At 51.9% G+C, this 24,235-nt stretch overlaps 1 protein-coding gene across 1 annotated transcript in view; it reads right to left on the reverse strand.

Moving 5' to 3' along the window:
• Positions 1 to 367: 367 nt before the first annotated feature.
• The window catches only part of csad (cysteine sulfinic acid decarboxylase), a 152,746-nt gene continuing 128,878 nt past the window's right edge, over positions 368 to 24,235 (reverse strand). The window contains exon 15 of the mRNA XM_072494103.1: positions 368 to 1,286. Within this exon, the coding sequence (XP_072350204.1) occupies positions 1,104 to 1,286 (183 nt within the window). The 3' untranslated portion in view covers positions 368 to 1,103. The remainder of the gene's footprint in view (positions 1,287 to 24,235) is intronic.

The raw sequence follows: 24,235 nt of genomic DNA on the forward strand, positions 1-24,235 counted from the left end.
AAACACTCCCAGGACAGGTACAGCACGGGGTTAGATACAGAGTAAAGCTCCCTCTACACTGTCCCCATCAAACACTCCCAGGACAGGTACAGCACGGGGTTAGATACAGAGTAAAGCTCCCTCTACACTGTCCCCATCAAACACTCCCAGGACAGGTACAGCACGGGGTTAGATACAGAGTAAAGCTCCCTCTACACTGTCCCCATCAAACACTCCCAGGACAGGTACAGCACAGGGTTAGATACAGAGTAAAGCTCCCTCTACACTGTCCCCATCAAACACTCCCAGGACAGGTACAGCACGGGGTTAGATACAGAGTAAAGCTCCCTCTACACTGTCCCCATCAAACACTCCCAGGACAGGTACAGCACGGGGTTAGATACAGAGTAAAGCTCCCTCTACACTGTCCCCATCAAACACTCCCAGGACAGGTACAGCACGTGGTTAGATACAGAGTAAAGCTCCCTCTACACTGTCCCCAGCAAACACTCCCAGGACAGGTACAGCACGGGGTTAGATACAGGGTAAAGCTCCCTCTACACTGTCCCCATCAAACACTCCCAGGACAGGTACAGCACGGGGTTAGATACAGAGTAAAGCTACCCCTACACTGTCCCCATCCAACACTCCCAGGACAGGTACAGCACGGGGTTAGATACGGAGTAAAGCTTGACCCCGAATTTGTTGTCACAATGTACATCAGGTGAGACCGGACGCTGTTCCTTGCTATACAGATGTAACACTGCCATTTGCCACAAACAGCAGCCAGTGCTATCTCTAGGTGGAACAGGCTGCTCGGTGTCAGGTCCGGGGCAGTTGCTGACTCTGGCATTATGTTCATCAGTGACAGTCAAAATAAATTGAATGTGGGACCCTTACAGCCAGCAGAAAAGTCAGTATCTGTGTTTGATGTTTTTTATTCCGTGAGAAATCTTTAAAATTTAATATGTTCCCAGAAACAAAAAAGTTGAAGCGAGCTTTCCCAAAGTAAACATGCAACAGGCGAGGGGAATGAGATCGAGCTGGGAATCACCTGAGCTCAGTCTAAGCCTCTGGATTGGTCACCAATTGACCGATAGAACAAGAGGGGGAAAGTTAACATATTACTCGGGCTGGAAATCGCGTCCCAGACGTTCAATTTCATCCAGAAAAAAGTCCATGTCCTCCCACCTGACCTGTGGACTGATCAGGACCTGTCGGAAGAAGTTCACTTTTGCCCCATGGCGCTGGTAGCCAACCATCATGCTGCCTCGCTTCATCATTCGCTCCTTGATAAACGGAGCCACCTGGGGGGAGAAAAAACAAAAATGGCCAATTCATCAGTTTAAGAAATATTTTTATTCATACATTTTCCAATATAACATCTGTCCATTCTCCCCACTAACCCAATAGAAACAACCAATCCCCAATATCAACCCCCCCCAAACATCTGGCCCAACTCCCTGAAATCGGAGGTGAACAGCTGCCACTTAAGGTAGAACCTGTCAGCTGACCTTCTCATTACATACTTGCTTTTCTTCAGTATAAAAACACCATTAGGTCGCTTAACCACCTCACAGCAATTGGGCCGGGCTGAAGCCTTCCAGCCAAGAGGCGCCTTCGGGAAAGTGAAGGCAAGAGCATCCGCCTTCGTCCCTGCAACTCCGCTAAGTCTGAGATCCAAATAATAGTCACCAAAGGGCTTGCTTCCAAATCAACCCCAAGTATTCTTGACCCAGAAGCTCATGAGCTTAGCGCAGGACCATAACATACGTGTGTAATGCGCCGGGCCCTGAGAGCACCACTTGCACCTATCTTATATGTCCATGAAAAACCCATTCATTTGTGGCCGAGTCAAATTGCCCTATGCACCACCCTAAAATCAATCAGGCTAGGCGAGCGTACGAGGAGGTAGAGTTCACTCTGTAGAGCCTTCGCTCCACACCCCTCCTTCAAACTACAGGTCCAACTCCTCCTCCCATTTCCTTTTAATCTCATCCAACAGGATCTGCTCCGCCGACACCAGCCAACCACAGATCTCCGACACCCTTCCCTCGCCAACATCAACCACCGAGAGGACTCTGTCTATCAACAAGGGTGGTTGGGGGGGCCCAAAGGGAAGTGACATCCTTGTGCACAAAGTCTCGTAGTACCAAAACTGTTTGGGAAGTTTCCACTTCGCCAGCCACTCGTTAACACAAGCTAACTTACCACCAACACAAGTCACCAAACTGCCCTAACCCCTCCTGCCTACAAGGTCCGAAGGACTAATCCGCCAGCACAAAACAATGGTTTCCACAAACTGGGGCCAGCACCGACATAGCACCCAGTGTCAAGTGCCGTCTAACCTGTCCCCATATTTTCAAGGTAGCCGCCACCACCAGATTGGCAGTCTACTTCATCAGGAAAAACGCAATGGGAGTGTGATAACCCACTGTACCCAGTCCCAGAGTGTGAAAGGACAGTGTGATAACCCACTGTGCCCAGTCCCAGAGTGTGAAAGGACAGTGCGATAACCCACTGTACCCAGTCCCAGAGTGTGAAAGGACAGTGTGATAACCCACTGTGCCCAGTTCCAGAGTGTGAAAGGACAGTGTGATAACCCACTGTACCCAGTCCCAGAGTGTGAAAGGACAGTGAGATAACCCACTGTGCCCAGTCCCAGAGTGTGAAAGGACAGTGTGATAACCCACTGTACCCAGTCCCAGAGTGTGAAAGGACAGTGTGATAACCCACTGAACCCATTCCAGAGTGTGAAAGGACAGTGTGATAACCCACTGTACCCAGTCCCAGAGTGTGAAAGGACAGTGTGATAAACCACTGTACCCAGTCCCAGAGTGTGAAAGGACAGTGTGATAACCCACTGTGCCCAGTCCCAGAGTGTGAAAGGACAGTGCGATAACCCACTGTACCCAGTCCCAGAGTGTGAAAGGACAGTGTAATAACCCACTGTACCCAGTCCCAGAGTGTGAAAGGACAGTGTGATAACTCACTGTACCCAGTCCCAGAGTGTGAAAGGACAGTGTGATAACCCACTGTACCCAGTCCCAGAGTGTGAAAGGACAGTGTGATAACCCACTGTACCCAGTCCCAGAGTGTGAAAGGACAGTGTGATAACCCACTGTACCCAGTCCCAGAGTGTGAAAGGACAGTGTGATAACCCACTGTACCCAGTCCCAGAGTGTGAAAGGACAGTGTGATAACCCACTGTACCCAGTCCCAGAGTGTGAAAGGACAGTGTGATAACCCACTGTGCCCAGTCCCAGAGTGTGAAAGGACAGTGTGATAACCCACTGTACCCAGTCCCAGAGTGTGAAAGGACAGTGTGATAACCCACTGTACCCAGTCCCAGAGTGTGAAAGGTCAGTGTGATAACCCACTGTACCCAGTCCCAGAGTGTGAAAGGATAGTGTGATAACCCACTGTACCCAGTCCCAGAGTGTGAAAGGACAGTGTGATAACCCACTGTACCCAGTCCCAGAGTGTGAAAGGATAGTGTGATAACCCACTGTACCCAGTCCCAGAGTGTGAAAGGACAGTGTGATAACCCACTGTACCCAGTCCCAGAGTGTGAAAGGACAGTGTGATAACCCACTGTACCCAGTCCCAGAGTGTGAAAGGACAGTGTGATAACCCTCTGTACCCAGTCCCAGAGTGTGAAAGGACAGTGCGATAACCCACTGTATCCAGTCCCAGAGTGTGAAAGGACAGTGTGATAACCCACTGTACCCAGTCCCAGAGTGTGAAAAGACTGTGATAACCCACTGTACCCAGTCCCAGAGTGTGAAAGGACAGTGCGATAACCCACTGTACCCAGTCCCAGAGTGTGAAAGGAGTGTGATAACCCACTGTACCCAGTCCCAGAGTGTGAAAGGACAGTGTGATAACTCACTGTACCCAGTCCCAGAGTGTGAAAGGACAGTGTGATAACCCACTGTACCCAGTCCCAGAGTGTGAAAGGACAGTGTGATAACCCACTGTACCCAGTCCCAGAGTGTGAAAGGACAGTGTGATAACCCACTGTACCCAGTCCCAGAGTGTGAAAGGACAGTGTGATAACCCACTGTACCCAGTCCCAGAGTGTGAAAGGACAGTGTGATAACCCACTGTACCCAGTCCCAGAGTGTGAAAGGACAGTGTGATAACCCACTGTGCCCAGTCCCAGAGTGTGAAAGGACAGTGTGATAACCCACTGTACCCAGTCCCAGAGTGTGAAAGGACAGTGTGATAACCCACTGTACCCAGTCCCAGAGTGTGAAAGGACAGTGTGATAACCCACTGTGCCCAGTCCCAGAGTGTGAAAGGACAGTGCGATAACCCACTGTGCCCAGTCCCAGAGTGTGAAAGGACAGCGCGATAACCCACCGTACCCAGTCCCGGAGTGTGAAAGGACTGTGCGATAACCCACTGTCCCCAGTCCCAGAGTGTGAAAGGACAGTGTGATAACCCACTGTACCCAGTCCCAGAGTGTGAAAGGTCAGTGTGATAACCCACTGTACCCAGTTCCAGAGTGTGAAAGGACAGTGTGATAACCCACTGTACCCAGTCCCAGAGTGTGAAAGGACAGTGTGATAACCCTCTGTACCCAGTCCCAGAGTGTGAAAGGACAGTGTGATAACCCACTGTACCCAGTCCCAGAGTGTGAAAGGACAGTGTGATAACCCACTGTACCCAGTCCCAGAGTGTGAAAGGACAGTGTGATAACCCACTGTACCCAGTCCCAGAGTGTGAAAGGACAGTGTGATAACCCACTGTGCCCAGTCCCAGAGTGTGAAAGGACAGTGTGATAACCCACTGTACCCAGTCCCAGAGTGTGAAAGGACAGTGTGATAACCCACTGTACCCAGTCCCAGAGTGTGAAAGGTCAGTGTGATAACCCAATGTACCCAGTCCCAGAGTGTGAAAGGATAGTGTGATAACCCACTGTACCCAGTCCCAGAGTGTGAAAGGACAGTGTGATAACCCACTGTACCCAGTCCCAGAGTGTGAAAGGATAGTGTGATAACCCACTGTACCCAGTCCCAGAGTGTGAAAGGACAGTGTGATAACCCACTGTACCCAGTCCCAGAGTGTGAAAGGACAGTGTGATAACCCACTGTACCCAGCCCCAGAGTGTGAAAGGACAGTGTGATAACCCTCTGTACCCAGTCCCAGAGTGTGAAAGGACAGTGCGATAACCCACTGTATCCAGTCCCAGAGTGTGAAAGGACAGTGTGATAACCCACTGTACCCAGTCCCAGAGTGTGAAAAGACTGTGATAACCCACTGTACCCAGTCCCAGACTGTGAAAGGACAGTGCGATAACCCACTGTACCCAGTCCCAGAGTGTGAAAGGAGTGTGATAACCCACTGTACCCAGTCCCAGAGTGTGAAAGGACAGTGTGATAACCCACTGTGCCCAGTCCCAGAGTGTGAAAGGACAGTGTGATAACCCACTGTACCCAGTCCCAGAGTGTGAAAGGACAGTGTGATAACCCACTGTACCCAGTCCCAGAGTGTGAAAGGACAGTGTGATAACCCACTGTGCCCAGTCCCAGAGTGTGAAAGGACAGTGCGATAACCCACTGTACCCAGTCCCAGAGTGTGAAAGGACAGTGTGATAACCCACTGTACCCAGTCCCAGAGTGTGAAAGGACAGTGTGATAACCCACTGTGCCCAGTTCCAGAGTGTGAAAGGACAGTGTGATAACCCACTGTACCCAGTCCCAGAGTGTGAAAGGACAGTGAGATAACCCACTGTGCCCAGTCCCAGAGTGTGAAAGGACAGTGTGATAACCCACTGTACCCAGTCCCAGAGTGTGAAAGGACAGTGTGATAACCCACTGAACCCATTCCAGAGTGTGAAAGGACAGTGTGATAACCCACTGTACCCAGTCCCAGAGTGTGAAAGGACAGTGTGATAAACCACTGTACCCAGTCCCAGAGTGTGAAAGGACAGTGTGATAACCCACTGTGCCCAGTCCCAGAGTGTGAAAGGACAGTGCGATAACCCACTGTACCCAGTCCCAGAGTGTGAAAGGACAGTGTAATAACCCACTGTACCCAGTCCCAGAGTGTGAAAGGACAGTGTGATAACTCACTGTACCCAGTCCCAGAGTGTGAAAGGACAGTGTGATAACCCACTGTACCCAGTCCCAGAGTGTGAAAGGACAGTGTGATAACCCACTGTACCCAGTCCCAGAGTGTGAAAGGACAGTGTGATAACCCACTGTACCCAGTCCCAGAGTGTGAAAGGACAGTGTGATAACCCACTGTACCCAGTCCCAGAGTGTGAAAGGACAGTGTGATAACCCACTGTACCCAGTCCCAGAGTGTGAAAGGACAGTGTGATAACCCACTGTGCCCAGTCCCAGAGTGTGAAAGGACAGTGTGATAACCCACTGTACCCAGTCCCAGAGTGTGAAAGGACAGTGTGATAACCCACTGTACCCAGTCCCAGAGTGTGAAAGGTCAGTGTGATAACCCACTGTACCCAGTCCCAGAGTGTGAAAGGATAGTGTGATAACCCACTGTACCCAGTCCCAGAGTGTGAAAGGATAGTGTGATAACCCACTGTACCCAGTCCCAGAGTGTGAAAGGACAGTGTGATAACCCACTGTACCCAGTCCCAGAGTGTGAAAGGATAGTGTGATAACCCACTGTACCCAGTCCCAGAGTGTGAAAGGACAGTGTGATAACCCACTGTACCCAGTCCCAGAGTGTGAAAGGACAGTGTGATAACCCACTGTACCCAGTCCCAGAGTGTGAAAGGACAGTGTGATAACCCTCTGTACCCAGTCCCAGAGTGTGAAAGGACAGTGCGATAACCCACTGTATCCAGTCCCAGAGTGTGAAAGGACAGTGTGATAACCCACTGTACCCAGTCCCAGAGTGTGAAAAGACTGTGATAACCCACTGTACCCAGTCCCAGAGTGTGAAAGGACAGTGCGATAACCCACTGTACCCAGTCCCAGAGTGTGAAAGGAGTGTGATAACCCACTGTACCCAGTCCCAGAGTGTGAAAGGACAGTGTGATAACTCACTGTACCCAGTCCCAGAGTGTGAAAGGACAGTGTGATAACCCACTGTACCCAGTCCCAGAGTGTGAAAGGACAGTGTGATAACCCACTGTACCCAGTCCCAGAGTGTGAAAGGACAGTGTGATAACCCACTGTACCCAGTCCCAGAGTGTGAAAGGACAGTGTGATAACCCACTGTACCCAGTCCCAGAGTGTGAAAGGACAGTGTGATAACCCACTGTACCCAGTCCCAGAGTGTGAAAGGACAGTGTGATAACCCACTGTGCCCAGTCCCAGAGTGTGAAAGGACAGTGTGATAACCCACTGTACCCAGTCCCAGAGTGTGAAAGGACAGTGTGATAACCCACTGTACCCAGTCCCAGAGTGTGAAAGGACAGTGTGATAACCCACTGTGCCCAGTCCCAGAGTGTGAAAGGACAGTGCGATAACCCACTGTGCCCAGTCCCAGAGTGTGAAAGGACAGCGCGATAACCCACCGTACCCAGTCCCGTAGTGTGAAAAGACTGTGCGATAACCCACTGTCCCCAGTCCCAGAGTGTGAAAGGACAGTGTGATAACCCACTGTACCCAGTCCCAGAGTGTGAAAGGTCAGTGTGATAACCCACTGTACCCAGTTCCAGAGTGTGAAAGGACAGTGTGATAACCCACTGTACCCAGTCCCAGAGTGTGAAAGGACAGTGTGATAACCCTCTGTACCCAGTCCCAGAGTGTGAAAGGACAGTGTGATAACCCACTGTACCCAGTCCCAGAGTGTGAAAGGACAGTGTGATAACCCACTGTACCCAGTCCCAGAGTGTGAAAGGACAGTGTGATAACCCACTGTACCCAGTCCCAGAGTGTGAAAGGACAGTGTGATAACCCACTGTGCCCAGTCCCAGAGTGTGAAAGGACAGTGTGATAACCCACTGTACCCAGTCCCAGAGTGTGAAAGGACAGTGTGATAACCCACTGTACCCAGTCCCAGAGTGTGAAAGGTCAGTGTGATAACCCAATGTACCCAGTCCCAGAGTGTGAAAGGATAGTGTGATAACCCACTGTACCCAGTCCCAGAGTGTGAAAGGACAGTGTGATAACCCACTGTACCCAGTCCCAGAGTGTGAAAGGATAGTGTGATAACCCACTGTACCCAGTCCCAGAGTGTGAAAGGACAGTGTGATAACCCACTGTACCCAGTCCCAGAGTGTGAAAGGACAGTGTGATAACCCACTGTACCCAGCCCCAGAGTGTGAAAGGACAGTGTGATAACCCTCTGTACCCAGTCCCAGAGTGTGAAAGGACAGTGCGATAACCCACTGTATCCAGTCCCAGAGTGTGAAAGGACAGTGTGATAACCCACTGTACCCAGTCCCAGAGTGTGAAAAGACTGTGATAACCCACTGTACCCAGTCCCAGACTGTGAAAGGACAGTGCGATAACCCACTGTACCCAGTCCCAGAGTGTGAAAGGAGTGTGATAACCCACTGTACCCAGTCCCAGAGTGTGAAAGGACAGTGTGATAACCCACTGTGCCCAGTCCCAGAGTGTGAAAGGACAGTGTGATAACCCACTGTACCCAGTCCCAGAGTGTGAAAGGACAGTGTGATAACCCACTGTACCCAGTCCCAGAGTGTGAAAGGACAGTGTGATAACCCACTGTGCCCAGTCCCAGAGTGTGAAAGGACAGTGCGATAACCCACTGTACCCAGTCCCAGAGTGTGAAAGGACAGTGTGATAACCCACTGTACCCAGTCCCAGAGTGTGAAAGGACAGTGTGATAACCCACTGTGCCCAGTCCCAGAGTGTGAAAGGACAGCGCGATAACCCACCGTACCCAGTCCCGGAGTGTGAAAGGACTGCGATAACCCACTGTCCCCAGTCCCAGAGTGTGAAAGGACAGTGTGATAACCCACTGTACCCAGTCCCAGAGTGTGAAAGGTCAGTGTGATAACCCACTGTACCCAGTTCCAGAGTGTGAAAGGACAGTGTGATAACCCACTGTACCCAGTCCCAGAGTGTGAAAGGACAGTGTGATAACCCTCTGTACCCAGTCCCAGAGTGTGAAAGGACAGTGTGATAACCCACTGTACCCAGTCCCAGAGTGTGAAAGGACAGTGTGATAACCCACTGTACCCAGTCCCAGAGTGTGAAAGGACAGTGTGATGTCCCACTGTGCCCAGTCCCAGAGTATGAAAGGACAGTGTGATAACCCACTGTACCCTGTCCCAGAGTGTGAAAGGACAGTGTGATGACCCATTGTACCCAGTCCCAGAGTGTGAAAGGACAGTGCGACAACCCACTGTACCCAGTCCCAGAGTGTGAAAGGACAGTGTGATAACACACTGTACCCAGTCCCAGAGTGTGAAAGGACAGTGTGATAACCCACTGTACCCAGTCCCAGAGTGTGAAAGGACAGTGTGATAACCCACTGTACCCAGTCCCAGAGTGTGAAAGGACAGTGCGATAACCCACTGTACCCAGTCCCAGAGTGTGAAAGGACAGTGTGATAACCCACTGTACCCAGTCCCAGAGTGTGAAAGGACAGTGCGACAACCCACTGTACCCAGTCCCAGAGTGTGAAAGGACAGTGCGATAACCCACTGTACCGAGTCCCAGAGTGTGAAAGGACAGTGCGATAACCCACTGTGCCCAGTCCCAGAGTGTGAAAGGACAGTGTGATAACCCACTGTGCCCAGTCCCAGAGTGTGACAGGACAGTGTGATAACTCACTGTACCCAGTCCCAGAGTGTGAAAGGACAGTGTGATAACCCACTGTACCCAGTCCCAGAGTGTGAAAGGTCAGTGTGATAACCCACTGTACCCAGTCCCAGAGTGTGAAAGGACAGTGTGATAACCCACTGTACCCTGTCCCGGAGTGTGAAAGGACAGTGTGATAACCCACTGTGCCCAGTCCCAGAGTGTGAAAGGACAGTGTGATAACCCACTGTTCCCAGTCCCAGAGTGTGAATGGACAGTGTGACAACCCACTGTACCCAGTCCCAGAGTGTGAAAGGACAGTGTGATAACACACTGTACCCAGTCCCAGAGTGTGAAAGGACAGTGTGATAACCCACTGTACCGAGTCCCAGAGTGTGAAAGGACAGTGCGATAACTCACTGTACCCAGTCCCACAGTGTGAAAGGACAGTGCGATAACCCACTGTACCCGGTCCCAGAGTGTGAAAGGACAGTGTGATAACCCACTGTACCCAGTCCCAGAGTGTGAGAGCACAGTGTGATAACCCACTGTACCCAGTCCCAGAGTGTGAAAGGACAGTGTGATAACCCACTGTACCCAGTCCCAGAGTGTGAAAGGACAGTGTGATAACCCACTGTGCCCAGTCCCAGAGTGTGAAAGGACAGTGTGATAACCCACTGTACCCAGTCCCAGAGTTTGAAAGGACAATGTGAGAACCCACTGTGCCCAGTCCCAGAGTGTGAAAGGACAGTGTGATAACCCACTGTACCCAGTCCCAGAGTGTGAAAGGACAGTGTGATAACCCACTGTGCCCAGTCCCAGAGTGTGAAAGGACAGTGTGATAACCCACTGTACCCAGTCCAAGAGTGTGAAAGGACAGTGTGAGAGCCCACTGTACCCAGTCCCAGAGTGTGAAAGGACAGTGTGAGAACCCACTGTACCCAGTCCCAGAGTGTGAAAGGACAGTGTGATAACCCACTGTACCCAGTCCCAGAGTGTGAAAGGAGTGTGATAACCCACTGTGCCCAGTCCCAGAGTGTGAAAGGACAGTGTGATAACCCACTGTACCCAGTCCCAGAGTGTGAAAGGACAGTGTGAGACCCCACTGTACCCAGTCCCAGAGTGTGAAAGGACAGTGTGATAACCCACTGTACCCAGTCCCAGAGTGTGAAAGGACAGTGTGAGACCCCACTGTACCCAGTCCCAGTGTGTGAAAGGACAGTGTGATAACCCACTGTACCCAGTCCCAGAGTGTGAAAGGACAGTGTGATAACCCACTGTACCCAGTCCCAGAGTGTGAAAGGTCAGTGTGATAACCCACTGTACCCAGTCCCAGAGTGTGAAAGGACAGTGCGATAACCCACTGTACCCAGTCCCAGAGTGTGAAAGGACAGTGCGATAACCGACTGTACCCAGTCCCAGAGTGTGAAAGGACAGTGTGACAACCCACAGTACCCAGTCCCAGAGTGTGAAAGGACAGTGTGATAACCCACTGTACCCAGTCCCAGAGTGTGAAAGGACATTGTGATAACCCACTGTACGCAGTCCCAGAGTGTGAAAGGACAGTGTGATAACCCACTGTACCCAGTCCCAGAGTGTGAAAGGACATTGTGATAACCCACTGTACCCAGTCCCAGTGTGTGAAAGGACAGTGCGATAACCCACTGTACCCAGTCCCAGAGTGTGAAAGGACAGTGCGATAACCCACTGTACCCAGTCCCAGAGTGTGAAAGGACAGTGTAATAACCCACTGTACCCAGTCCCAGAGTGTGAAAGGACAGTGTAATAACCCACTGTGCCGAGTCCCAGAGTGTGAAAGGACAGTGTGATAACCCACTGTACCCAGTCCCAGAGTGTGAAAGGACTGTGCGATAACCCACTGTCCCCAGTCCCAGAGTGTGAAAGGACAGTGTGATAACCCACTGTGCCCAGTCCCAGAGTGTGAAAGGACAGTGTGATAACCCACTGTACCCAGTCCCTGAGTGTGAAAGGACAGTGTGATAACCCACTGTACCCAGTCCCAGAGTGTGAATGGACAGTGTGACAACCCACTGTACCCAGTCCCAGAGTGTGAAAGGACAGTGTGATAACACACTGTACCCAGTCCCAGAGTGTGAAAGGACAGTGCGATAACTCACTGTACCCAGTCCCACAGTGTGAAAGGACAGTGCGATAACCCACTGTACCCGGTCCCAGAGTGTGAAAGGACAGTGTGATAACCCACTGTACCCAGTCCCAGAGTGTGAGAGGACAGTGTGATAACCCACTGTACCCAGTCCCAGAGTGTGAATGGACAGTGTGATAACCCACTGTACCCAGTCCCAGAGTGTGAAAGGACAGTGTGATAACCCACTGTCCCCAGTCCCAGAGTGTGAAAGGACAGTGAAATAACCCACTGTACCCAGTCCCAGAGTGTGAAAGGACAGTGCGATAACCCACTGTACCCTGTCCCAGAGTGTGAAAGGACAGTGTGATAACCCACTGTGCCCAGTCCCAGAGTGTGAAAGGACAGTGTGATAACCCACTGTACCCAGACCCAGAGTGTGAAAGGACAGTGTGATAACCCACTGTACCCAGTCCCAGAGTGTGAAAGGACAGTGTGATAACCCACTGTACCCAGTCCCAGAGTGTGAAAGGACAGTGTGATGTCCCACTGTGCCCAGTCCCAGAGTGTGAAAGGACAGTGTGATAACCCACTGTACCCTGTCCCAGAGTGTGAAAGGACAGTGTGATGACCCATTGTACCCAGTCCCAGAGTGTGAAAGGACAGTGCGACAACCCACTGTACCCAGTCCCAGAGTGTGAAAGGACAGTGTGATAACACACTGTACCCAGTCCCAGAGTGTGAAAGGACAGTGTGATAACCCACTGTACCCAGTCCCAGAGTGTGAAAGGACAGTGTGATAACCCACTGTACCCAGTCCCAGAGTGTGAAAGGACAGTGCGATAACCCACTGTGCCCAGTCCCAGAGTGTGAAAGGACAGTGCGACAACCCACTGTACCCAGTCCCAGAGTGTGAAAGGACAGTGCGATAACCCACTGTACCCAGTCCCAGAGTGTGAAAGGACAGTGCGATAACCCACTGTGCCCAGTCCCAGAGTGTGAAAGGACAGTGTGATAACCCACTGTGCCCAGTCCCAGAGTGTGACAGGACAGTGTGATAACTCACTGTACCCAGTCCCAGAGTGTGAAAGGACAGTGTGATAACCCACTGTACCCAGTCCCAGAGTGTGAAAGGACAGTGTGATAACCCACTGTACCCAGTCCCAGAGTGTGAAAGGACAGTGCGATAACCCACTGTACCCTGTCCCAGAGTGTGAAAGGACAGTGTGATAACCCACTGTGCCCAGTCCCAGAGTGTGAAAGGACAGTGTGATAACCCACTGTACCCAGACCCAGAGTGTGAAAGGACAGTGTGATAACCCACTGTACCCAGTCCCAGAGTGTGAAAGGACAGTGTGATAACCCACTGTACCCAGTCCCAGAGTGTGAAAGGACAGTGTGATGTCCCACTGTGCCCAGTCCCAGAGTGTGAAAGGACAGTGTGATGACCCATTGTACCCAGTCCCAGAGTGTGAAAGGACAGTGCGACAACCCACTGTACCCAGTCCCAGAGTGTGAAAGGACAGTGTGATAACCCACTGTGCCCAGTCCCAGAGTGTGACAGGACAGTGTGATAACTCACTGTACCCAGTCCCAGAGTGTGAAAGGACAGTGTGATAACCCACTGTGCCCAGTCCCAGAGTGTGACAGGACAGTGTGATAACTCACTGTACCCAGTCCCAGAGTGTGAAAGGACAGTGTGATAACCCACTGTGCCCAGTCCCAGAGTGTGAAAGGACAGTGTGATAACCCACTGTACCCAGTCCCAGAGTGTGAAAGGACAGTGTGATAACCCACTGTACCCAGTCCCAGAGTGTGAAAGCACAGTGCGATAACCCACTGTGCCCAGTCCCAGAGTGTGAAAGGACAGTGCGACAACCCACTGTACCCAGTCCCAGAGTGTGAAAGGACAGTGCGATAACCCACTGTACCCAGTCCCAGAGTGTGAAAGGACAGTGCGATAACCCACTGTGCCCAGTCCCAGAGTGTGAAAGGACAGTGTGATAACCCACTGTGCCCAGTCCCAGAGTGTGACAGGACAGTGTGATAACTCACTGTACCCAGTCCCAGAGTGTGAAAGGACAGTGTGATAACCCACTGTGCCCAGTCCCAGAGTGTGAAAGGACAGTGTGATAACCCACTGTACCCAGACCCAGAGTGTGAAAGGACAGTGTGATAACCCACTGTACCCAGTCCCAGAGTGTGAAAGGACAGTGTGATAACCCACTGTACCCAGTCCCAGAGTGTGAAAGGACAGTGTGATGTCCCACTGTGCCCAGTCCCAGAGTGTGAAAGGACAGTGTGATAACCCACTGTACCCTGTCCCAGAGTGTGAAAGGACAGTGTGATGACCCATTGTACCCAGTCCCAGAGTGTGAAAGGACAGTGCGACAACCCACTGTACCCAGTCCCAGAGTGTGAAAGGACAGTGTGATAACACACTGTACCCAGTCCCAGAGTGTGAAAGGACAGTGTGATAACCCACTGTACCCAGTCCCAGAGTGTGAAAGGACAGTGTGATAACCCACTGTACCCAGTCCCAGAGTGTGAAAGGACAGTGCGATAACCCACTGTGCCCAGTCCCAGAGTGTGAAAGGACAGTGCGACAACCCACTGTACCCAGTCCCAGAGTGTGAAAGGACAGTGCGATAACCCACTGTACCCAGTCCCAGAGTGTGAAAGGACAGTGTGATAACCCACTGTGCCCAGTCCCAGAGTGTGACAGGACAGTGTGATAACTCACTGTACCCAGTCCCAGAGTGTGAAAGGACAGTGTGATAACCCACTGTACCCAGTCCCAGAGTGTGAAAGGACAGTGTGATAACCCACTGTACCCAGTCCCAGAGTGTGAAAGGACAGTGCGATAACCCACTGTACCCTGTCCCAGAGTGTGAAAGGACAGTGTGATAACCCACTGTGCCCAGTCCCAGAGTGTGAAAGGACAGTGTGATAACCCACTGTACCCAGACCCAGAGTGTGAAAGGACAGTGTGATAACCCACTGTACCCAGTCCCAGAGTGTGAAAGGACAGTGTGATAACCCACTGTACCCAGTCCCAGAGTGTGAAAGGACAGTGTGATGTCCCACTGTACCCAGTCCCAGAGTGGGAAAGGACAGTGTGATAACCCACTGTACCCAGTCCCAGAGTGTGAAAGGACAGTGTGATAACCCACTGTACCCAGTCCCAGAGTGTGAAAGGACAGTGTGATGTCCCACTGTACCCAGTCCCAGAGTGTGAAAGGACAGTGTGATACCCACTGTACCCTGTCCCAGAGTGTGAAAGGACAGTGCGATAACCCACTGTGCCCAGTCCCAGAGTGTGAAAGGACAGTGTGATAACCCACTGTGCCCAGTCCCAGAGTGTGACAGGACAGTGTGATAACTCACTGTACCCAGTCCCAGAGTGTGAAAGGACAGTGTGATAACCCACTGTACCCAGTCCCAGAGTGTGAAAGGACAGTGTGATAACCCACTGTACCCAGTCCCAGAGTGTGAAAGGACAGTGCGATAACCCACTGTACCCTGTCCCAGAGTGTGAAAGGACAGTGTGATAACCCACTGTGCCCAGTCCCAGAGTGTGAAAGGACAGTGTGATAACCCACTGTACCCAGACCCAGAGTGTGAAAGGACAGTGTGATAACCCACTGTACCCAGTCCCAGAGTGTGAAAGGACAGTGTGATAACCCACTGTACCCAGTCCCAGAGTGTGAAAGGACAGTGTGATGTCCCACTGTGCCCAGTCCCAGAGTGTGAAAGGACAGTGTGATGACCCATTGTACCCAGTCCCAGAGTGTGAAAGGACAGTGCGACAACCCACTGTACCCAGTCCCAGAGTGTGAAAGGACAGTGTGATAACACACTGTACCCAGTCCCAGAGTGTGAAAGGACAGTGTGATAACCCACTGTACCCAGTCCCAGAGTGTGAAAGGACAGTGTGATAACCCACTGTACCCAGTCCCAGAGTGTGAAAGCACAGTGCGATAACCCACTGTGCCCAGTCCCAGAGTGTGAAAGGACAGTGCGACAACCCACTGTACCCAGTCCCAGAGTGTGAAAGGACAGTGCGATAACCCACTGTACCCAGTCCCAGAGTGTGAAAGGACACTGCGATAACCCACTGTGCCCAGTCCCAGAGTGTGAAAGGACAGTGTGATAACCCACTGTGCCCAGTCCCAGAGTGTGACAGGACAGTGTGATAACTCACTGTACCCAGTCCCAGAGTGTGAAAGGACAGTGTGATAACCCACTGTACCCAGTCCCAGAGTGTGAAAGGTCAGTGTGATAACCCACTGTACCCAGTCCCAGAGTGTGAAAGGACAGTGTGATAACCCACTGTACCCTGTCCCGGAGTGTGAAAGGACAGTGTGATAACCCACTGTGCCCAGTCCCAGAGTGTGAAAGGACAGTGTGATAACCCACTGTACCCAGTCCCAGAGTGTGAAAGGACAGTGTGATAACCCACTGTACCCAGTCCCAGAGTGTGAATGGACAGTGTGACAACCCACTGTACCCAGTCCCAGAGTGTGAAAGGACAGTGTGATAACACACTGTACCCAGTCCCAGAGTGTGAAAGGACAGTGTGATAACCCACTGTACCCAGTCCCAGAGTGTGAAAGGACAGTGCGATAACTCACTGTACCCAGTCCGAAAGTGTGAAAGGACAGTGTGATAACCCACTGTGCCCAGTCCCAGAGTGTGAAAGGACAGTGTGATAACCCACTGTACCCAGTCCCAGAGTGTGAAAGGACAGTGTGATAACCCACTGTACCCAGTCCCAGAGTGTGAAAGGACAATGTGATAACCCACTGTGCCCAGTCCCAGAGTGTGAAAGGACAGTGTGATAACCCACTGTACCCAGTCCCAGAGTGTGAAAGGACAGTGTGATAACCCACTGTGCCCAGTCCCAGAGTGTGAAAGGACAGTGTGATAACCCACTGTACCCAGTCCAAGAGTGTGAAAGGACAGTGTGAGAGCCCACTGTACCCAGTCCCAGAGTGTGAAAGGACAGTGTGAGAACCCACTGTACCCAGTCCCAGAGTGTGAAAGGACAGTGTGATAACCCACTGTACCCAGTCCCAGAGTGTGAAAGGAGTGTGATAACCCACTGTGCCCAGTCCCAGAGTGTGAAAGGACAGTGTGATAACCCACTGTACCCAGTCCCAGAGTGTGAAAGGACAGTGTGAGACCCCACTGTACCCAGTCCCAGAGTGTGAAAGGACAGTGTGATAACCCACTGTACCCAGTCCCAGAGTGTGAAAGGACAGTGTGAGACCCCACTGTACCCAGTCCCAGTGTGTGAAAGGACAGTGTGATAACCCACTGTACCCAGTCCCAGAGTGTGAAAGGACAGTGTGATAACCCACTGTACCCAGTCCCAGAGTGTGAAAGGTCAGTGTGATAACCCACTGTACCCAGTCCCAGAGTGTGAAAGGACAGTGCGATAACCCACTGTACCCAGTCCCAGAGTGTGAAAGGACAGTGCGATAACCGACTGTACCCAGTCCCAGAGTGTGAAAGGACAGTGTGACAACCCACAGTACCCAGTCCCAGAGTGTGAAAGGACAGTGTGATAACCCACTGTACCCAGTCCCAGAGTGTGAAAGGACATTGTGATAACCCACTGTACGCAGTCCCAGAGTGTGAAAGGACAGTGTGATAACCCACTGTACCCAGTCCCAGAGTGTGAAAGGACATTGTGATAACCCACTGTACCCAGTCCCAGTGTGTGAAAGGACAGTGCGATAACCCACTGTACCCAGTCCCAGAGTGTGAAAGGACAGTGCGATAACCCACTGTACCCAGTCCCAGAGTGTGAAAGGACAGTGTAATAACCCACTGTACCCAGTCCCAGAGTGTGAAAGGACAGTGTAATAACCCACTGTGCCGAGTCCCAGAGTGTGAAAGGACAGTGTGATAACCCACTGTACCCAGTCCCAGAGTGTGAAAGGACTGTGCGATAACCCACTGTCCCCAGTCCCAGAGTGTGAAAGGACAGTGTGATAACCCACTGTGCCCAGTCCCAGAGTGTGAAAGGACAGTGTGATAACCCACTGTACCCAGTCCCTGAGTGTGAAAGGACAGTGTGATAACCCACTGTACCCAGTCCCAGAGTGTGAATGGACAGTGTGACAACCCACTGTACCCAGTCCCAGAGTGTGAAAGGACAGTGTGATAACACACTGTACCCAGTCCCAGAGTGTGAAAGGACAGTGCGATAACTCACTGTACCCAGTCCCACAGTGTGAAAGGACAGTGCGATAACCCACTGTACCCGGTCCCAGAGTGTGAAAGGACAGTGTGATAACCCACTGTACCCAGTCCCAGAGTGTGAGAGGACAGTGTGATAACCCACTGTACCCAGTCCCAGAGTGTGAATGGACAGTGTGATAACCCACTGTACCCAGTCCCAGAGTGTGAAAGGACAGTGTGATAACCCACTGTCCCCAGTCCCAGAGTGTGAAAGGACAGTGAAATAACCCACTGTACCCAGTCCCAGAGTGTGAAAGGACAGTGCGATAACCCACTGTACCCTGTCCCAGAGTGTGAAAGGACAGTGTGATAACCCACTGTGCCCAGTCCCAGAGTGTGAAAGGACAGTGTGATAACCCACTGTACCCAGACCCAGAGTGTGAAAGGACAGTGTGATAACCCACTGTACCCAGTCCCAGAGTGTGAAAGGACAGTGTGATAACCCACTGTACCCAGTCCCAGAGTGTGAAAGGACAGTGTGATGTCCCACTGTGCCCAGTCCCAGAGTGTGAAAGGACAGTGTGATAACCCACTGTACCCTGTCCCAGAGTGTGAAAGGACAGTGTGATGACCCATTGTACCCAGTCCCAGAGTGTGAAAGGACAGTGCGACAACCCACTGTACCCAGTCCCAGAGTGTGAAAGGACAGTGTGATAACACACTGTACCCAGTCCCAGAGTGTGAAAGGACAGTGTGATAACCCACTGTACCCAGTCCCAGAGTGTGAAAGGACAGTGTGATAACCCACTGTACCCAGTCCCAGAGTGTGAAAGGACAGTGCGATAACCCACTGTGCCCAGTCCCAGAGTGTGAAAGGACAGTGCGACAACCCACTGTACCCAGTCCCAGAGTGTGAAAGGACAGTGCGATAACCCACTGTACCCAGTCCCAGAGTGTGAAAGGACAGTGCGATAACCCACTGTGCCCAGTCCCAGAGTGTGAAAGGACAGTGTGATAACCCACTGTGCCCAGTCCCAGAGTGTGACAGGACAGTGTGATAACTCACTGTACCCAGTCCCAGAGTGTGAAAGGACAGTGTGATAACCCACTGTACCCAGTCCCAGAGTGTGAAAGGACAGTGTGATAACCCACTGTACCCAGTCCCAGAGTGTGAAAGGACAGTGCGATAACCCACTGTACCCTGTCCCAGAGTGTGAAAGGACAGTGTGATAACCCACTGTGCCCAGTCCCAGAGTGTGAAAGGACAGTGTGATAACCCACTGTACCCAGACCCAGAGTGTGAAAGGACAGTGTGATAACCCACTGTACCCAGTCCCAGAGTGTGAAAGGACAGTGTGATAACCCACTGTACCCAGTCCCAGAGTGTGAAAGGACAGTGTGATGTCCCACTGTGCCCAGTCCCAGAGTGTGAAAGGACAGTGTGATGACCCATTGTACCCAGTCCCAGAGTGTGAAAGGACAGTGCGACAACCCACTGTACCCAGTCCCAGAGTGTGAAAGGACAGTGTGATAACCCACTGTGCCCAGTCCCAGAGTGTGACAGGACAGTGTGATAACTCACTGTACCCAGTCCCAGAGTGTGAAAGGACAGTGTGATAACCCACTGTGCCCAGTCCCAGAGTGTGACAGGACAGTGTGATAACTCACTGTACCCAGTCCCAGAGTGTGAAAGGACAGTGTGATAACCCACTGTGCCCAGTCCCAGAGTGTGAAAGGACAGTGTGATAACCCACTGTACCCAGTCCCAGAGTGTGAAAGGACAGTGTGATAACCCACTGTACCCAGTCCCAGAGTGTGAAAGCACAGTGCGATAACCCACTGTGCCCAGTCCCAGAGTGTGAAAGGACAGTGCGACAACCCACTGTACCCAGTCCCAGAGTGTGAAAGGACAGTGCGATAACCCACTGTACCCAGTCCCAGAGTGTGAAAGGACAGTGCGATAACCCACTGTGCCCAGTCCCAGAGTGTGAAAGGACAGTGTGATAACCCACTGTGCCCAGTCCCAGAGTGTGACAGGACAGTGTGATAACTCACTGTACCCAGTCCCAGAGTGTGAAAGGACAGTGTGATAACCCACTGTGCCCAGTCCCAGAGTGTGAAAGGACAGTGTGATAACCCACTGTACCCAGACCCAGAGTGTGAAAGGACAGTGTGATAACCCACTGTACCCAGTCCCAGAGTGTGAAAGGACAGTGTGATAACCCACTGTACCCAGTCCCAGAGTGTGAAAGGACAGTGTGATGTCCCACTGTGCCCAGTCCCAGAGTGTGAAAGGACAGTGTGATAACCCACTGTACCCTGTCCCAGAGTGTGAAAGGACAGTGTGATGACCCATTGTACCCAGTCCCAGAGTGTGAAAGGACAGTGCGACAACCCACTGTACCCAGTCCCAGAGTGTGAAAGGACAGTGTGATAACACACTGTACCCAGTCCCAGAGTGTGAAAGGACAGTGTGATAACCCACTGTACCCAGTCCCAGAGTGTGAAAGGACAGTGTGATAACCCACTGTACCCAGTCCCAGAGTGTGAAAGGACAGTGCGATAACCCACTGTGCCCAGTCCCAGAGTGTGAAAGGACAGTGCGACAACCCACTGTACCCAGTCCCAGAGTGTGAAAGGACAGTGCGATAACCCACTGTACCCAGTCCCAGAGTGTGAAAGGACAGTGTGATAACCCACTGTGCCCAGTCCCAGAGTGTGACAGGACAGTGTGATAACTCACTGTACCCAGTCCCAGAGTGTGAAAGGACAGTGTGATAACCCACTGTACCCAGTCCCAGAGTGTGAAAGGACAGTGCGATAACCCACTGTACCCTGTCCCAGAGTGTGAAAGGACAGTGTGATAACCCACTGTGCCCAGTCCCAGAGTGTGAAAGGACAGTGTGATAACCCACTGTACCCAGACCCAGAGTGTGAAAGGACAGTGTGATAACCCACTGTACCCAGTCCCAGAGTGTGAAAGGACAGTGTGATAACCCACTGTACCCAGTCCCAGAGTGTGAAAGGACAGTGTGATGTCCCACTGTACCCAGTCCCAGAGTGGGAAAGGACAGTGTGATAACCCACTGTACCCAGTCCCAGAGTGTGAAAGGACAGTGTGATAACCCACTGTACCCAGTCCCAGAGTGTGAAAGGACAGTGTGATGTCCCACTGTACCCAGTCCCAGAGTGTGAAAGGACAGTGTGATACCCACTGTACCCTGTCCCAGAGTGTGAAAGGACAGTGCGATAACCCACTGTGCCCAGTCCCAGAGTGTGAAAGGACAGTGTGATAACCCACTGTGCCCAGTCCCAGAGTGTGACAGGACAGTGTGATAACTCACTGTACCCAGTCCCAGAGTGTGAAAGGACAGTGTGATAACCCACTGTACCCAGTCCCAGAGTGTGAAAGGACAGTGTGATAACCCACTGTACCCAGTCCCAGAGTGTGAAAGGACAGTGCGATAACCCACTGTACCCTGTCCCAGAGTGTGAAAGGACAGTGTGATAACCCACTGTGCCCAGTCCCAGAGTGTGAAAGGACAGTGTGATAACCCACTGTACCCAGACCCAGAGTGTGAAAGGACAGTGTGATAACCCACTGTACCCAGTCCCAGAGTGTGAAAGGACAGTGTGATAACCCACTGTACCCAGTCCCAGAGTGTGAAAGGACAGTGTGATGTCCCACTGTGCCCAGTCCCAGAGTGTGAAAGGACAGTGTGATGACCCATTGTACCCAGTCCCAGAGTGTGAAAGGACAGTGCGACAACCCACTGTACCCAGTCCCAGAGTGTGAAAGGACAGTGTGATAACACACTGTACCCAGTCCCAGAGTGTGAAAGGACAGTGTGATAACCCACTGTACCCAGTCCCAGAGTGTGAAAGGACAGTGTGATAACCCACTGTACCCAGTCCCAGAGTGTGAAAGCACAGTGCGATAACCCACTGTGCCCAGTCCCAGAGTGTGAAAGGACAGTGCGACAACCCACTGTACCCAGTCCCAGAGTGTGAAAGGACAGTGCGATAACCCACTGTACCCAGTCCCAGAGTGTGAAAGGACAGTGCGATAACCCACTGTGCCCAGTCCCAGAGTGTGAAAGGACAGTGTGATAACCCACTGTGCCCAGTCCCAGAGTGTGACAGGACAGTGTGATAACTCACTGTACCCAGTCCCAGAGTGTGAAAGGACAGTGTGATAACCCACTGTACCCAGTCCCAGAGTGTGAAAGGTCAGTGTGATAACCCACTGTACCCAGTCCCAGAGTGTGAAAGGACAGTGTGATAACCCACTGTACCCTGTCCCGGAGTGTGAAAGGACAGTGTGATAACCCACTGTGCCCAGTCCCAGAGTGTGAAAGGACAGTGTGATAACCCACTGTACCCAGTCCCAGAGTGTGAAAGGACAGTGTGATAACCCACTGTACCCAGTCCCAGAGTGTGAATGGACAGTGTGACAACCCACTGTACCCAGTCCCAGAGTGTGAAAGGACAGTGTGATAACACACTGTACCCAGTCCCAGAGTGTGAAAGGACAGTGTGATAACCCACTGTACCCAGTCCCAGAGTGTGAAAGGACAGTGCGATAACTCACTGTACCCAGTCCGAAAGTGTGAAAGGACAGTGTGATAACCCACTGTGCCCAGTCCCAGAGTGTGAAAGGACAGTGTGATAACCCACTGTACCCAGTCCCAGAGTGTGAAAGGACAGTGTGATAACCCACTGTGCCCAGTCCCAGAGTGTGAAAGGACAGTGTGATAACCCACTGTACCCAGTCCCAGAGTGTGAAAGGACAGTGTGATAACCCACTGTGCCCAGTCCCAGAGTGTGAAAGGACAGTGTGATAACCCACTGTACCCAGTCCCAGAGTGTGAAAGTACAGTGCGATAACTCACTGTACCCAGTCCCACAGTGTGAAAGGACAGTGTGATAACCCACTGTGGCCAGTCCCAGAGTGTGAAAGGACAGTGTGACAACCCATTGTGCCCAGTCCCAGAGTGTGAAAGGACAGTGTGATAACCCACTGTGCCCAGTCCCAGAGTGTGAAAGGACAGTGTGATAACCCACTGTGCCCAGTCCCAGAGTGTGAAAGGACAGTGTGATAACCCACTGTACCCAGTCCCAGAGTGTGAAAGGACAGTGTGATAACCCACTGTGCCCAGTCCCAGAGTGTGAAAGGACAGTGTGATTACCCACTGTACCCAGTCCCAGAGTGTGAAAGGACAGTGTGATAACCCACTGTACCCAGTCCCAGGCTGTGAAAGGACAGTGTGATAACCCACTGTACCCAGTCCCAGAGTGTGAAAGGACAGTGTGAGAGCCCACTGTACCCAGTCCCAGAGTGTGAAAGGACAGTGTGAGAACCCACTGTACCCAGTCCCAGAGTGTGAAAGGACAATGTGATAACCCACTGTACCCAGTCCCACAGTGTGAAAGGAGTGTGATAACCCACTGTCCCCAGTCCCAGAGTGTGAAAGGACAGTGTGATAACCCACTGTACCCAGTCCCAGAGTGTGAAAGGACAGTGTGAGACCCCACTGTACCCAGTCCCAGAGTGTGAAAGGACAGTGTGATAACCCACTGTACCCAGTCCCAGAGTGTGAAAGGACAGTGCGATAACCCACTGTACCCAGTCCCAGAGTGTGAAAGGACAGTGTGAGACCCCACTGTACCCAGTCCCAGAGTGTGAAAGGACCGTGTGAGACCCCACTGTACCCAGTCCCAGTGTGTGAAAGGACAGTGTGATAACCCACTGTACCCAGTCCCAGAGTGTGAAAGGACAGTGTGATAACCCACTGTACCCAGTCCCAGAGTGTGAAAGGTCAGTGTGATAACCCACTGTACCCAGTCCCAGAGTGTGAAAGGACAGTGCGATAACCCACTGTACCCAGTCCCAGAGTGTGAAAGGACAGTGCGATAACCGACTGTACCCAGTCCCAGAGTGTGAAAGGACAGTGTGATAACACAGTGTACCCAGTCCCAGAGTGTGAAAGGACAGTGTGACAACCCACAGTACCCAGTCCCAGAGTGTGAAAGGACAGTGTGATAACCCACTGTACCCTGTCCCAGAGTGTGAAAGGACATTGTGATAACCCACTGTACCCAGTCCCAGAGTGTGAAAGGACAGTGTGATAACCCACTGTACCCAGTCCCAGTGTGTGAAAGGACAGTGTGATAACCCACTGTACCCAGTCCCAGAGTGTGAAAGGACAGTGTGATAACCCACTGTGCCCAGTCCCAGAGTGTGAAAGGACAGTGTGATAACCCACTGTAC

This window comes from Scyliorhinus torazame, chromosome X (assembly GCF_047496885.1).
Source record: "Scyliorhinus torazame isolate Kashiwa2021f chromosome X, sScyTor2.1, whole genome shotgun sequence".
Classification (NCBI taxonomy): domain Eukaryota; kingdom Metazoa; phylum Chordata; class Chondrichthyes; order Carcharhiniformes; family Scyliorhinidae; genus Scyliorhinus; species Scyliorhinus torazame.